The sequence below is a fragment of the Brassica rapa genome, chromosome A01 (genome assembly GCF_000309985.2).
Source record: "Brassica rapa cultivar Chiifu-401-42 chromosome A01, CAAS_Brap_v3.01, whole genome shotgun sequence".
In the NCBI taxonomy this organism is placed as follows: Eukaryota; Viridiplantae; Streptophyta; class Magnoliopsida; order Brassicales; family Brassicaceae; genus Brassica; species Brassica rapa.
This window is the reverse complement of record NC_024795.2, coordinates 14529027-14545144: the sequence shown is the minus strand read 5'-3', so window position 1 is coordinate 14545144 and position 16118 is coordinate 14529027. Positions and strand designations below refer to the sequence as shown.

General features: G+C 34.1%; 1 protein-coding gene and 1 long non-coding RNA gene across 3 annotated transcripts; one reads left to right on the top strand and one right to left on the bottom strand.

The window, feature by feature from the left end:
- Positions 1-656: 656 nt before the first annotated feature.
- LOC117125830 lies at positions 657-3746 on the bottom strand. Its single transcript, XR_004448263.1, has 2 exons — positions 3536-3746; positions 657-3421 (listed from the first exon to the last, which is right to left on the bottom strand). It is a non-coding gene; the product is annotated as an uncharacterized LOC117125830 (long non-coding RNA).
- On the top strand, positions 3416-11785 carry LOC103874089 (transmembrane protein DDB_G0273707/DDB_G0273361). 2 transcript variants are annotated; one of them, XR_004448262.1, is made up of 6 exons: positions 3938-4280; positions 5385-5518; positions 5640-5787; positions 6270-6376; positions 6527-10000; positions 10082-11785. XR_004448262.1 is itself a non-coding variant. In XM_009152506.2 (5 exons), exons 1-5 carry the CDS (start codon positions 3938-3940, stop codon positions 6566-6568), a joined length of 774 nt encoding a protein of 257 aa, XP_009150754.1. In that variant the 5' UTR covers positions 3416-3937; the 3' UTR covers positions 6569-8807. The 2 variants fall into 2 exon arrangements, 1 of the variants encoding a protein (XP_009150754.1); XM_009152506.2 differs by lacking the exon at positions 10082-11785 and having other exon boundaries at positions 3416-4280; positions 6527-8807.
- The last annotated feature ends 4333 nt before the right edge of the window (positions 11786-16118 follow it).

Here is a 16118-nt window from a genome sequence, read left to right as displayed (position 1 = left end):
AGTTCCTCATAAAATATTACTTCGAAGTTACTACGACTGACACGCAAATTCGTCGTAAATTTTATGTGTCCTTTACGACAATTTCTTCCGTTTTTTTACGAGTAAATAGACGTCCTTAAATTACGTGTATATTACAACGAATATATTAATAGCCATTTTACGACGAAATGGATTCCACATAGCTTTACGACGATTTAGTGAGGAAAAATGGTTTATGGTGGACGATTAACGACGAAATGATTTTCGAGGTTATTTCGTCGTAAAGAGCCTTTTACGACGAATTAACTACGGTTTTGGTCGTCGTTAAGTATATGTTTTCTTGTAGTGTAAGTGTCTCTCTATAATTATGTGTTTTTCATCTTAAAAATAGCATTGCTTTAAAAGTTTCATTATAATACATATGTATGTATCTTTTTATCTTAATAATGTGTTTTTTCATTTTAAGAATTTTCATTGGTTTAAAAGTTGTTAAAATGTATAAGGATGAGTCTTTCCTCATAAAATTTGTAATTTTAAAAAATAAGTTGTCAAAATACCTAAAGATGTGTATTTTATCCATAGAAATTTCAAAGGTCATAACTTTTCATGATAACAAATGTCCTTTTATCTTAAAAATGACATTGTTTTAAAAATGTTGCAAAATATATAAGTATGTATATTTTCAGCTTAACAATATGTTTTTTCATTGCAATAGTTGTATTGGTTTAAAAGAAGTTAAAATATATTAGGATGTGTCTTTTTTTTTTGTCATTAACTTATACATATTGATACTGACTCTGTGAACCAAACCGGTAGATCTTGATCCATGTGAACGGTGAAAGACGGTTGCTTCCTGACACTGTGGGCTATGCTATCCGTTTTTGTATTTTACGTCCTTGGTATATAGATAATTTCTGATTAGAATGTATATTTTCATCATAAAATTAGACTGCATGCAGTCTAATAGTATAATAATAATAAACAAAGCAGATCAAATTTTTATTTACAAAAACTGTTGAATGGAGAAGCTAAGGGTGGGCCGTACGCTTGAGTGTCTCATCCGCTTTTTGTCCGCCTCCCAATCAAGCTCTAAATATGAAAGTTAGCTTGCTTATTTTAATACCTTGGTTTACGACCTTGCAAGGCACTACATAAATTCTATTTTCTCTTTCTGTTTACTGCGGCTAGACTTTTCTTTTTGCGAGTGAACTTGAATCTAGATAACTGAGAGTTTGTTATTGAACAGTATTTTTTTTTTTGCGAGTGAACTCAGTATTTAGATAACTGAGAGTTTTTTTTTTTGGTCAAATTGAGAGCTTATTATTGAACAGTATTTTGATTGATATGGGTTTGAAGGTACAAACCCAAAGACTTGGCCTTCTCTGCTTTGGGATCCACCTCTCTGCTTTACCCAAATTAGTGCCAATCCTATAATATTCATAATTAATTCTTCTTTCGGTCTACGGCAGTGAATTACTTTGTAAACTATATACGACAAAAGCAAAAAAAAAAGTTATGATGCGTGAAGAACAATTAATTGACCTTTTGAACCAGCAATCGAAGATTCGTTCCTCACTGAGGGAGGACAACAAATTTTAGGTTTATGCCAAAAATATGTCTATATTATCTGATAATATATTTTATTTTAATTGGTGTTCACGATTTGAAACATGGGACATGTGTATGCATGTGAAGGCGACAACTTACAAAATATAACGGAGACAAAAGTACAAATCTCTGGTTATTACATATTAAACGAACTCAAAATAACGAGGCGTAAGAAAGGGTTCTCTCTCCTTCTTCTCTGTTCTCTCTCACGTATCTTTTACAGAGAGAAGTGATGAGATGAAACCAGTAAAACTCTGCCCTTGATTGGGCTCTTCCGGCGAAGCACTTTCCTCAGTGGTTGGTCGGCTTTTGGCTCCGACGCTGCACCTATTCGTTGAAGGTGAACGGTCGGTATATGGCTCTGCGTTGCACTGTTCCTTCGTGCTGACGGCGACTTCTCTCCCGGAGTTATTTCCGAGAGCGTTAGTGTGGTTTAACATGGTTGGTGGGTCCGATGGTTTACGGTTCAAATCTGAAGCGATAGAAAATTCTGCCTTGTGTTTGGTGGTTCGGCTCCTGGAAAAGATCTCGATTTAGATCGATTGAAGCTCTTTGAAAAACGAGCACAAGGGTTTTGTGGTTTTGTGGATGAGATCTTGGGGTAGATTGATGATCTCCTCTGCATAGTGAGTCTGATATGGGTAAAGTTCTCCTCGTGTTTATGGCTTAGGATGATGGATGAGATCTCGAATAGGTCGATTGATTCTCTCCATGGAATAGAAATCAAGCGAGGAAAGAATTTGCGTTGAAGTTGGTTGGTGTGTTGTTAGTGAGCCTGTTTCCCGGTGTTTTCCGGAGATTGCCGTTTAGTTTCGGCGACGTCTTGGTCGGTGAAGACAGTGAAGTGCTTTCAATACGTGTCGCTCCGTTCTTGTGCGGTGAACACGTTGATGTGACCTGTTACCTTTTCTTCCTCTGTTCTTTTTTGGGTTTTAAGTGGGCCATTGTTTTGGTCTCTGATCTTTTATGTTTGCCGTATGGGCTTGTATGGTTTTTAAATGACCTTGTTTTTGGACTTGTATGTTCTTATATTTTCTACTTAATAAAATAATAGTGAAAAAAAAAAAACGAGGCGTAAGACTAATTTATGTATTATAGAAGGCACTATTGTTATCCAATGACCTTTCGACTGATGAAAGAGGCTCACATTTGAACCCCGTCCACCTCTTATATGGCCACTGCTTTTTTGGCATATTCACTTGCATCTATCATTTTAAAATTATAGAAAGCCATTCCTCCATTAATTACTACTATAATACATGTAGGTCCTTTTTCTTATTCAATTATATAATCAGTATAAATAATATCAACTGAACAAGTAGTTTGGTCGAAAAGGAAATAAAAATCCCGTCAGCATTTTAGTGGTTTTTGACGTGAGCGGCGAGATTTGCAGCGTCATTTACATGTGGAAAGAGGTTAAAGAATATAAACACAATTAGTTGGTATTGAAAAATCTAAATAAAAAGAAATGTACCAATATGTTTTTTGTACTGATTTTTTAGAACTCAGATAGATCTCAGCTAGTATTTCTTAAAACATTTTTATTCTCATTAATAGAACACTGTAGTAAATAAATAGTTTAGAGTAGTTCCAATGACAAGTGTTATATAGGGGATTCTTAATAATTAAAAAATTAAAATTAGAGAGAAAAAAAATTAATGAAATTTTTTAAAAAACCGGTCCTAAACTCTAAACGACATATGTCACTTAACTAAGCTTTTAATTGGTTTTGAAAAATTAAACATTATCAAATATTCTTATAATAATATTATTTTGTTTTATTTTAGAAACTGGTAGAGGTTGTAACTGATAATGTTGCTCTTATACAAACTTTCTTTTTCTCTTTTTTTACGTCAAAAGGCCATTCTATTACTCAAACTTGAAGTGGTTTAAGTAACCAAACCGGAATAAAACAACCAACAAAATGTAACCAAACCGGAATACAAACTTCATTTAACCAGAAAACATCGTTGATAAAAATGTAAAACTGCAATATATTAATATATATAAACTTAATTGTTCTAGTTCCATTCAATATTCGGTTGCCGTAATTTATTAATGTAAACAGTCCGTTTTATTATTTTGTGACCTCTGCATTATACAATAAATCCAACTTGTAAACTCATATATTCACATCACTAACACATATACATATATGCATAGACATGTATTTATATATTTTTTTTTTATCAAAACATATATATAGTTAAATACACAAATCTGAGTGTTTGTAAAAGTCATTGTACACTAGTGTCTCCTCTCTCTCATCCTTTTGGTATAATTAGAAAGAGGGGACATGTTTTGAGTCTTTCTTGATATATTAATTTATATCAAAAGCCTCCCAACAACCATGGCTTTGCTTCCGGTGAAGCCTCTATCTTTCCACCGCTTTCAGGTTTTCCCCCGGCATCTTATTACTCCGGCTGTTTCAACTGTTCCGGGAATGGTTTCTGCCGGTTTCAAAAGCCATCATTTCGTAGGGCTCCCTTCTTATGATCTATGTATCCATGAATCTGTAAGGCATATGAGAAGCCTAAGGTCGTGGAGTAATCGTCGCCGAGTAAGCAGAACCGTCGGCGTGTCTATGCCGGTGGCTTCGGCTGAGGATTTACCGGCGGCTTCTTGGGATTCTTGGAAGCCCGATAAGACCACGGTGGCTCCGTCACTTAGTGACGTCATTTGGCCTGCAGCAGGTTAGTTTTTCTTATAAATATAAAAAGATTGTCACAAAAAAATGAAAATAATTGTTACACAGCAATTTTCTTTTGTCCGAAGACAAGGGAGGAGAGAGACAAACAGTGAGATCGTGTCTCTTCGAGCGACCAAGTAGCTATTGAAAATAACTGTTTGAGGTTGACCAGTTCTTGAATTTAGTAAGAAATAAGAATCGTAACTATTAATAGTTATTAATTAATTCGTTTTTTGTAGGGCAATTGTCAATAATAGCACCTTTTGAAGTTTATGTCTCAAAAATAGCACTAGAAGGAGAAAGTCACAAAAATGACATTCATTAAAGAGTAAAATATCTATAATACCCTTGATTTAAAATTAAATAAACAAACTAAAATAAATAAAAATAAAAAAAAATAAAAATAAAAAAAAATAATTTTTTTTTATAGTTTCAGATTATATGTTTTCAGATTCGAAATTTTTATAATTTTTTTTAAAAAAAAAATTTCAAATTTTTTTTATTTTTTTCAGATTTTATTTTTATAATTTAAAAATACTTTTTGAAACTATTTTTAAAATTTTTATTTTTTATTTTATTATTTATTATTTATAAAATTTTAAACCCTAATTCCAAAACCCAACCCCTTAACTCTAAACCCTAAGGTTTGAATTAATTAACCCTAGGGGTATAAGTGTACATTACCTCTTTAATGAAACCTATTTTTGTGACTTTGAGCCTTGAGTGCTACTTTGGGAACAAAAACTTGGTTTGGTGCTATTCTAGTCTTTTTCTCTTTTTTGTAGTTGTCAAAAAAATCTCATTTTCTTGGTAATTCGTATAATCTGTACACATAGAAACAAGATTGTTTGTGAATTATTAAAGATTATACGTATTATAAATAGTTATCGTCTATGCAAATCTTGAGAGGAGGCATATATTATTTAGTTGGTTTATATATATATTCGAACACGCATGCAAACGAAATTACTTGATAAATTATAGGTCACATAGCCGTCATGTATGTCTAACCTTGGATCTATGATCGCGTTGATGAATCAAATATATGTATGGATGTATTGAAAAAAATTAAAATGTTTTCTATTAATATTTTCTGGTACGAGAAAAGGAGCGTTTGCGGCTATGGCAATAATGGGAAGTATAGATCAAATGTTAAACCCTAAAGGGATCTCAATGTCGGTTGCACCACTTGGTGCCGTCTCTGCCATTCTCTTCACCACTCCTTCTGTACCTGCTGCTAGGGTAATTTTCGCATTTCTTTTCTTGCGATTGAAACGCTAGTTACGATAAACGTAACATAATATGCTAGCTACTATACTATTGATCAAAACGGTGATGGGTGGTGCATGTGTATTCATTTCAGAAATACAATATATTCGTGGCTCAAATAGGTTGTGCAGCCATTGGAGTATTGACTTTCTCCATCTTTGGGCCGGGTTGGCTCTCCCGCAGCATCGCACTAGCTGCTTCCATTGCATTTATGGTCATTGCTCGTGCTAGTCATCCTCCTGGTAATTGAATTATACCTTCTTCTTTTTAAATAATTTGGTATTTTTGAAAGTATATAAAATTTCCATTACTAAAATTTTGAATTTATTTAAACATCATAGCATTAAAACTTTTGAATTAATCATCATAGCATAAAAAGCATAAAAACTTTTACTTTGTTAATTTATGTTGAAAAGGTTAGAAATATGAGAAACAGATAGCGAACGGGAAAAATGTGAAATCTGGAATATCAAATCCCTTCCATTTCCAAACGATTTTTTTTATCCCAACTAAATCAAAATCAATAAAAAGAGTGGCAGTACATAGGAGATTTTGAATAGCGAAAATTTGTTTAATAGTTCCATCTACAAATTCTTAGTATTAGCCCGTTTTCAACCTTATGCTAGAAACATTTTATTCTAGAAACTGAAATATAATTGATTATCTTCTTTTGACAAAGTATAATTGATTAATCTTTTCATATAATTTATATATCTGGAAACAGCGGCAAGTTTACCACTACTGTTCATAGACGGGGCAAAGTTACAAAAGTTAAACTTTTGGTACGTATTATTCCCCAGTGCAGCGGCTTGCATCCTCCTCTGCTTCCTCGTAAGGCTTGCCTAATTAATACATCTTCTCGTTTTCGTCTCCAATATATATATTTTAAAATTACTTTCTCATCTGTTTTCATAAACGAGTTAAGGATATTACTGTTTTCATGCTGTCAAAATATGTTACTGGATGTTTTAAACTTTGCAGCAAGAGATCGTGTGCTACTTGAAGAAAAACTTGAAATTTTGATGAATGGAAAAGGACGAAGTCAAGAGTGTTATATGCATGTATAGACACATTGGTGGAGGAGTTCATGTGCAGATTTTTTTATATATATTAGACGTTTATCGAAGATGGTCGACGTACACATACATTAAAAAAAAATATACGTACAAATTATACATACTTTCACAAAACTTGTTTTTTCTGGGGGTTTTTACGTTGAGCTCAGATATTTTAGTGAAACAATATTGCATATCAGTACTATATATCATCATACATCTTAGACACATGGCACGGTATAATTAAGATTGTTTTCTCGATCTTTACAAAGGTGTTTTATGGTTCGATGGAAAATATTGTTCTTATGACGGTGAGTACACACTCCAGATGTTCAAAGTAGAAATTCACAGTGGGGTGATTATTAGGTTTTTGTGTTTCTTTCAATACCTAGTCCACTAGTTAGTTATACAACTATATATTCGCAAAACTTTTGACGATTATATATCATTTCACTATTGGTTACAATCATAAGAATTTTTTACACTTAGAGACACTTTTCCTCATTCTAATTACACATTGTTGACATGGATGTTTTTAATTGATTAGTTCACATGTTTGGAAATTTTGAGGTATTACAGGAAAATTCCCGGTTATCATAAGAATATGAGGAGGTATTATTATATCTTCCACATTGCATTATTTTATGTGGTTACAGGGGAATATTTATATACATGGTGTTTTGATTGGTACTATCAACATTTCTTATATTTTCTACAAAGAATATACCTGAACAAGAAAGTTTTGTTTGTTGGTCGTCTTCAGTCAATAACAATTTCATATCAATCAAATAATCTTTCTCATTCGAAACTAGCCATTACCCAATCTCACCTTACAAGAATGTAAATCATTTAGTCCTAAATTAGCTTTTTGTATGACTACTGGAAGCTATTTATTTATGCATTACATGTGCCTGATTTCATATATTTGTAGCTTATTCCTCTTTTTCCGAACAAGTAGAAGAAGCAATCGAAAATATATAGTATTTAGGATTAAGTGCAAAATGATCATGATGATAAGATAGGAGTTAATACGTAAAATGACATTAGTTTTAGTAAACAATCAGATCGTCGTAAAAAAAAACCCCCATTCAGATGGATTAGGTGAGTACACAAAATACTTGAGATTGTAATAAAAGGACGGACTTTATTCTTAATTATTTGCCCTACTACCTCTATAGTTTATTCTTATTTGTCCCACCTAATAAATTATTTAATTTTCTTTTTCTTTTAATTACAGAAATATCAGTAAATACTAAACTACCCTTAATAAATTTATAAAACTACAACTAAACCTAAGCTAACCCTCTAACCTAACCAGAGTCTTTTCTTCTCTCCTCTTCCCCTTAGAACACGCGTCCCGACCACCCCGACTGCACTCATTTTCCTCTTTTCTTTTTGGCGGAAACTCTAATCGACGAAATCATCTTTTCTTCTTGTTCGAAATCAATCCGAAATCAAGTGCGACGAATCACCTCTCTCTTACAGAAAGCCTTCGATTTTGTGTGTCTCCTTCAACAGAAGCCTTCGGTTCCATCTTCCTCATTCTCGAAAATCCGGGTAAGTTTTTTCTTTCATCCTCTTTCTTTTGAGTTCTATGTTCATTTGTAATGTGGGTTCAAAAATAATTGGTAAAAATTTGTGTGTGAATGGTTAAATGATTATTGGAATGGGAAAATAGAAGCGATTTGAAAGGGAAGCAATGTGGATATTTCTAGAAATAGGGTTTGAAAGGAAAAAGATTTATATATGTTGATTGAAAGTGATTTGGTCATAGTTCTTATTATTACTAGTGTTTATGTAATTGTTTGAGTGAAACTTTGGAATGTAAGATATGAAATTGAATGTTGGATAAGTGAAACAGAAATATCCAAATTGCTTGTCTATGGTGATTGAGTGGTTGAGGGTTAATGAGATTGAATGAGTGAGTGTTTGAATTTGAACATATAGAAATGTGAAAGTGAGTTAGAGATTATATTGAGCTAGTGCTGAATGTTTGAGCATATCTACAATGAAAAAGTGATGTTTGCATTTCAACATATGCAGATTGAAAGCCGGTTTCAATTATGATTGAATGTTTTTTGTTACAGGATATCCAGAAGATCGAGATAATGACATGATGAAAGCGTGGAGGAAAGAAAAATACTAAGCAGAAGAAAGGAAAGTCTACAAAAAGAAACATTGCTCATGTAGAAGAATAACATGTAGAAGAGCTTTCAACTGGAAATGATAGTGATGATCTGTCAGCACATGGAAACGAGACTGATCATCCTGCACAGGAGAATGAGACTGATCATCTGTCAGCGACATCTCAGGTATTCATTCCCAAAATTATTTCTCTCGTTTTAGTTTTAAAAAAAAGTTATTGTTGGTGTATTACTGGTGCGACTAGTATTACTAGGAAAAAAAATTATATGACCCTTATTCCTACTGGAAAGATTAATAATTCATGCTAATATAATTTTATATGGTTTTCAGGAATGCCAACCATTACCACCTGATGTGCTATACTTCAAGAATACCGAGTTCACCAAGACATGCAAGATACAAAGCAAGTGCTATGGAAGTAACACGGTGGCTATCATCAAGAAGCTTCAGCCTGAGTTGGAGTGGTTCGAGAACCACCCTCAATTTTGTCATATTTTTCACATGCCCGATGAACCATACTTGAAGTTGCTGGTTGTGTGGATGCTTCTATTGCGAACCATTCCCTTAAAAGAGGGAGATGGCACAGCTTGGTTTGCGGTTAATGGCGTGTCCATCCGGTATTCCACCAGAGAGCATGCACTCATCAGCTTTGGACTGCGATGGATACCCGGATAAGTATGAGAATTTGGGGAGCTATGAGTCTTTAGATAGGCATTTTATGTCACACAAAGTGATAACCATGAAATCTGTCGAAGAGAAGTTGTTGAGAATGAGCGCTTGTGGGGATCGACTTAAGATGGCGGTGCTTTACTTCTTGGGCACTGCTATTAGAGGGAGGGGAAGGTATAATGCCCCCTTTGCCTCTTTCATTCTAAGAGTTGTCAACAATGTGGAGGATTGTAAAACCATTCCTTGGGGTTGCTTGACGTTTGATGATAATATCTAGTCCATTAATCACTTGATGAAGCGTCTCAGGGGGAAAGCTAAGAAGAATATCAACTTTATCTGGTTCATACTTCTTTATATGAGTTTTGTTTTGGCAAATTTATGTTTGTATGGTTGTTTTTTTATATAAAAAAAATTATATTTGTAGATGCTGGCATTTGAGTGTATTCTAGCTCTGAATGCTCAATTCAGAGAACATGTAGACGGTTGTATGAGTAACTGTCCTAGGATGTGCAAGTGACGGTTCCAAAGTAACAACATGAAGGGTTATCCACTTGAGGATTTGTACAATGCATTTGGAGAAACGAAGGTATGTGTTTGATATTGTTTCGGGTTTTTAGTTTTATTAAGTGAGTGGGATAAAATAAGCATTTTTTTGTTTTATTTTCAGGTAATTAAAAGTGTTATAGCTTCTACTATTGATGAAGAAACTCCCATGGCGCGCATAATGGAGGACGAAGCAGACTATGAAAATGAAGAAGGACCAAGTAATTTGTGGAGCTTATGGCTTACTGTTAAGGAGAAGTCTATCTGGTGGAAAGATCTCTATGAGTTAAATGTGGCTGCAAGGGATTTTTCTACGAAGAAAGACAAAAGGAAAGTGAATGAAAAAGCATCCTCCTCTAATGCAAGTTTGGAGGACGTTTTGAAAGGGATTGAAAAGAGGTTGATGACATGTTTGAGCGAAGTGAATGTGAAGGTGGAGACAATGAACAAGAGGCTTTGTGTCATGGAAAAGAGCCAAGTCGTTTAAAAAAGGAGGAGTAAGAGGATGAAGGCGATGGAGAAGAGGCTTGAGGACATTGATAATTGCCAATATTATTTAAAAAATAATGGCAGGAAGTAGAAGGTGATGGAAGAGAGGATTGATGCCATTGAGAAAGAGATGAAGAGGAAGGAGACCGAGAACACTGAGGGTTTTGACTTCCAAAACATGGATTTTGACTGGGATAGATGACGTTCTGTAGATGCAGAAATTGTTGAAAATATTGAAGTGGTAGAAGAACCACCAGGTCAGAAAACTGAAGAGACTGATAAAGAGGAGGAAAACGAGTAGGCTGAGATCGAGAAAAATGAGAAAGATAATGCAGAAGAGACTCTGAAAGAAAATACAAGTTCTGAGGAAGAGAAAGAACCTGAAGCTTAAGTTGAAGAAGATAAAGAAGATGTGGAAAAAAAATAACAAGAAGTTAAGGCTGAAACAAAGAAAGTGAAGCTGCTCAGACTTAAGCTGATGATGATGAAGAAGAGGTTGAAAAAGAGGGTAAAAACAATGCTAAAACTGAACCTCGAGCTGAAATTGAAGAAGAGGTTCAAAAAGCGAGTGAAGAAGAGGTTCAAAAAGAGGAAGAGCTTAATGAAGGGAAAGAGATTGAAGAAGAACCTGAGCATGCTGACAAAGTTGAGAAAGAAGCTAGGATATACATGGAGGAAGAGAAAAAAAGGTAGATTCTTACCGTGTGCAAGACTGATGATGTTACTGCCGTGGAGAAGACTGATGGAACCAAGGAAACATCTAGGACTCCTGCTCATGGGGTGGTGAAGCATAGACCTAAGGTAATGGCGGTGAGAAAACATGCTCCTAAGAAGAGGGGTAGACCGAGAAAAGCTGATAAACCACATAAATTCACAACGCCACCACCGATAAAAAGGACTCGTACACCATCACAGTACGTAACCAGTCCTTTCATTGAAGCTAATACCGACGAGGTTGAAGGGCGCAAGAAGAAGCCTAGAACAAAGGCTTAAAAGACTACCATCATAAAATATTTTGGGTGTTTAATATTTATGTCGGCTTTGTTGTGAACTTACGTAGGATGCTATGTTTGTTGGTTGTTAGTCTGTAAAATTAGAGTGCTATTTGTTATGTAAGATGATTTGTGTTGTATGATTGTCTTGCAGCAGGTTTGGCCAATAGAGTACAAGGCAGGCTAAGTCCTAAGAAAACATATTTGTAATCCTAGGTGTATTAAGTATTACTAAGCCAAAAATATTGTTGACACTTTGTAAAAAAAAAAAAACTATGGCACATGTCTAGAACGTGTTATTAAACAAACATGTTTGAATATTAAAATAATATTAATTTTACACTTAATAGCACACAAATAGTAGTAATATTTCATTCTTCATAGTAATAATTTTGCAAAATACAACATTATTTAGTAATACAACCTCAAGAAATTTAATTATTAGTAATAACAATGTATTTAGACAGTTTTAAATTGTATATAACTCATTGACATAAATATTTTTCAGAAATTATGTATTTTCTGAAATTCATCCCATTATGGATTTCTCATCACAACATTAGTATGGAAGTAGAATGATGTTTTCTATGGAAATGAAAAGTTTTCTACCAATTTGAGAATTTAATAGTATTTTATATCTAATTTGGCAAATAAACACATATATGAACATATTATCATGTAATATATGAGATACGTATTCTAAAAATAAATAATAAGACGAAAACAAAGGTTCTTAGAAACATGGATAATACATACTAATTTAAGGTATTTTAAGGTAGTACAAAGTAGTACCTAGTAGTACAGTACATATTACACATAGTAGTCCACAGAAGTACCTAGTAGTTCATATTACGCATAGTAATCCAGAGAAGTACCTAGTAGTGCATATTACACATAGTAGCCCACAGAAGTACATAGTAGTTCACATTATACATAGTATTCCATAGTAGTACCTAGTAATTCAGCGTTACCTACTAGTTCAAAGCACAAGAGTCGCATGTTACTCGGTGGTGGCAGAAGTACTTTCACATTCAGAATACTCATACAAACATCTGCCTCTCCTTCCCCTGCCCTTGCCTCTTCCCCATCATCCTCCAGTTCTTCGTCCACGAGATTCTCCAGCAGATGGAAACATTTTCTTTTGAGTGGGTCATTTCTTTGTTTCATATACCGGGGGAAGAAATTTAAGTGCTCAAATCTCATATGGTATAACTCATTCAGACATATGAGGAACATGATAAACCGTCCTATAGTATGTCAATGCCCACAGCTCCACCAAATAGTATTTTGAACAAAACTCTTGTAGATGGAGGTCCATTCCTACGCTCAAGAACTTGGCAGCAGCTGCTGCATGAACACACATAATTTTTCTATACCAAAACACATGCAACTGCACATTTTTCTTGCTAAATAAATCGTATAAACCTTTTTGTCACTACCATTGACATTGTACTCAAGGTGGAAGCTGTTTATCTCAACAACATCGAAACACCTCGCTTCCAAACATCTTTTTGACAACTCCTTTTCCACTGTAGGCACAAGCTTCTTTATGACTTGTATTTGAGCTGCCTTATTCCTATGTTTGTTAAACCATTCAGCCATTTTCTTTATAATAACATCAATCATCGGTAGCAAGAGTATTTCCTCGCTTCCCGAAGAACACCATTAATAGATTATGCTGCATTGGTTGTGTCAACATTGTATATGTCTCCTTCAAAGTAACATCTTGCCATTTTCCCACCTCAACACTTTTCTCCAGATAAGCTGTAGCAGAAGGATACTTCCTAGAAAAAGCAGCATAAAGATCATCGAACTCAGCCACTGTATAAGCATGTGCACACTCTCTAAACTTGTATGCGCTAGCGTCTATGTTGTTTGCAACATGTCCTTTGACATTTTGAGGTAAATGCTAGATACAATACCCATGTGCGGCCGTTGGAAACACCTCATGTATTGACTTGATCAATGTTACATTTATATCCGAAAGATACACCAATACTCCTTCATCTGATATCACAGACCTCAACTTATTCATAAACCACGTCTAGCTTTCATCTTTCTCACCATCAACTACACCAAATGCTATTAGTGGTGACGATCAGGATCTTGAGCCATTGCAACAAGCATAACTCCACCATAAACCTGCTTAAGATGTGTTTCATCCACAATGATAACTTTCCTCATCGCTGTGAATCCTTCTATGGAAGCTCCAAATGCGAAAAATAAATACTAAAATATTTTCGCCCCATTCACTTCAACATAACTTAGTGAGTCCAGATTCTTCAACTTAAGCATCCTTTTTTCTCTCCATGTTGTGGTATATGATACATCAACACCAACCTTGTGGGGTAACCATACTGATCAGATCATTTGGTCTTGTAGTTACTACTGAGCATGTATGAGACTTGATGTAAGTTCTAACCGTCCAAAGATCTGAATTCTTAAGCTTTGCTACACGCAAATACCACTTGCAACCTTTTTTGGCTCCTTGACAATTTACCACAAATCTCACAGTATCAGACTTAGTTGTTTCATACTCAAAACCATTCTTATGTGCACCCCTCTGAACTAGAACTTGCATGGCTGTTTTAGTTCTGAATTCTTGACCCTTAACCAAATCGAGACCATCATCTCATTCTTCTTCTACTACTGTTGTGGCTTCAACTCCCGCTCTTGCAGCTTTAACTCCCGCTCTTGCAGCTTCAAATTCCACTCTTACTTTTGTTCCTTCATACCCATGCTCTAAATTCTCATGCATCTCAAAGTCTTCATGTTGTTCGGCTGTGTAAATCGTGACCACGCCATCCATGTCATGATCCTGACCAGCTCCATCTTGCTCGGTTCCCTCTTGCTCAATCCCATCTTCCTCGGTCCCATCTTCTTCTGTATCAATATTCTCTCCATCAGAAAGACCAAAATAGCTATCATCAGTTCTATCATCATCTCTTGAAAGTGGTATACCACCATATGTATCATCCAGGTCACTGCTGATCTCCACATGTAAAACACTTCTACATTTATCATGATTTACTTGCATGAGATAACCCAAAACGTCTTCATCACCCCAAATTTATGATGGCTTGTTCGAATACAATACCATTGGAAAGTAACTAATCTTTAGCATCCCATCTCCATATGCCTTAATCTTTATGCATATACTCTCAACCAATTCAGAATATGTAACATCTTCCACAGATGTTTTCATCACTAGAGTGTGAATTTCATCTTCTCCCAAGATCCACCTTATCTCAGCCCCATCCTTGATGTAACTTCCTCCATATTCAAAACATATGATTGTAATAGGAGAAGCCATAAATTTTCCTGAAAAAATAAAATTATGATTAGTTAACCATTTAAAGAATCTAAGTTGTCCAAGATCTTTGGTACGTAGTCGATCCAGTAATACTAGTAATTCCAGTAGTTCCTTTAAATTTTCGCTTTTGTCGATTTAACCTTTTTCACTGACCAAGAGAGTGTTCTAAGATCCACAATATCATCTACCACTATTGTAATGTAATATTTTCCTTAAAACAGTAAAAAATAAGCAGAATATTCAAAATAGTCCTTAAACATCATTTTCATACCAATATACCTAAAACTTTAGTTCTTATCGGTTTTAGTCTTTTTAATCAACTAATAACGTGTTACAAAATCCACATTATCGTCTAACACCATTTTCATGTTTTTTTCTTGCAAAACCGTGTTAAAAAAGGAGAAATATATAGAATTTTCTTCAAACATTATTATTATATTTCTTTGAAAACTCTCATGATTTTTAAAACTAAGCTTTCATATTTTTCATTACTCATAACATATAGAAGATAAGTATTATATTATTATAAAAAATTCATGAAAAAAATGTACCAATTTACGTCAAAAAGCTTGAAAATCGCCAATAGAACTAAGATGGGGAGAAGTGGTTCGAAGATGGTTGGGGAAAAAAGAACAAGATGGACAGCTGTGGGAAGGAGAGAGATAGATTGGGTGTGTGGTCGCCTGTCAGGTTGTCCAATAAATTATGGAATTTATGTGGGAAATGGATCCGCTTTTTAAATTAAAAAATAGAGATAACACGTGAGATCCACAAGAAAAGAGATAATAATAAAATAGTAAAGGGTAATAATAAGGAGAGAGAAAATATGGTATGGTAGTTATAAAATAAGTGGGATAATGAGAATAGAAAATTTTTAACTGGGTCAAATTAGATTACTTTCTTAAAAGGGTCGCATCTAGGTTTTGCGACTGTAACAGATGGTATTTATAAGGTTAAAGGAAAAACATATGTTGTGTGTTAATTTTTTATTGAAAAAAAAAACATATGCTATATGTTCATAAGCTATATTTATCTATCTAGAAGTGTTCCAAAAATAGTATATGCTTATTCCTACTGTACATGTATACTGTTTGGAACATCTCTATTGTATTATAATATTTTCAAAAAAAAAATGAAGCACTTTTATAATCCAGTTGAGTTTCATTTCAACTCAACTTAATTTTGGAGTGAAAATGAATTAAAAGAATTAAAAACCATTATTCTATTTTATTAAAATTTCATTTTCATTATAGACTCAAAAATAAAATATGATTAGAGAAGATTTAAGTTAACTCATTTTTGAAGTAAAAATGAAATATTTGAAAACGTTTTTATACAGAAGTTATATAGTTCAGGAAAAGTTGCTC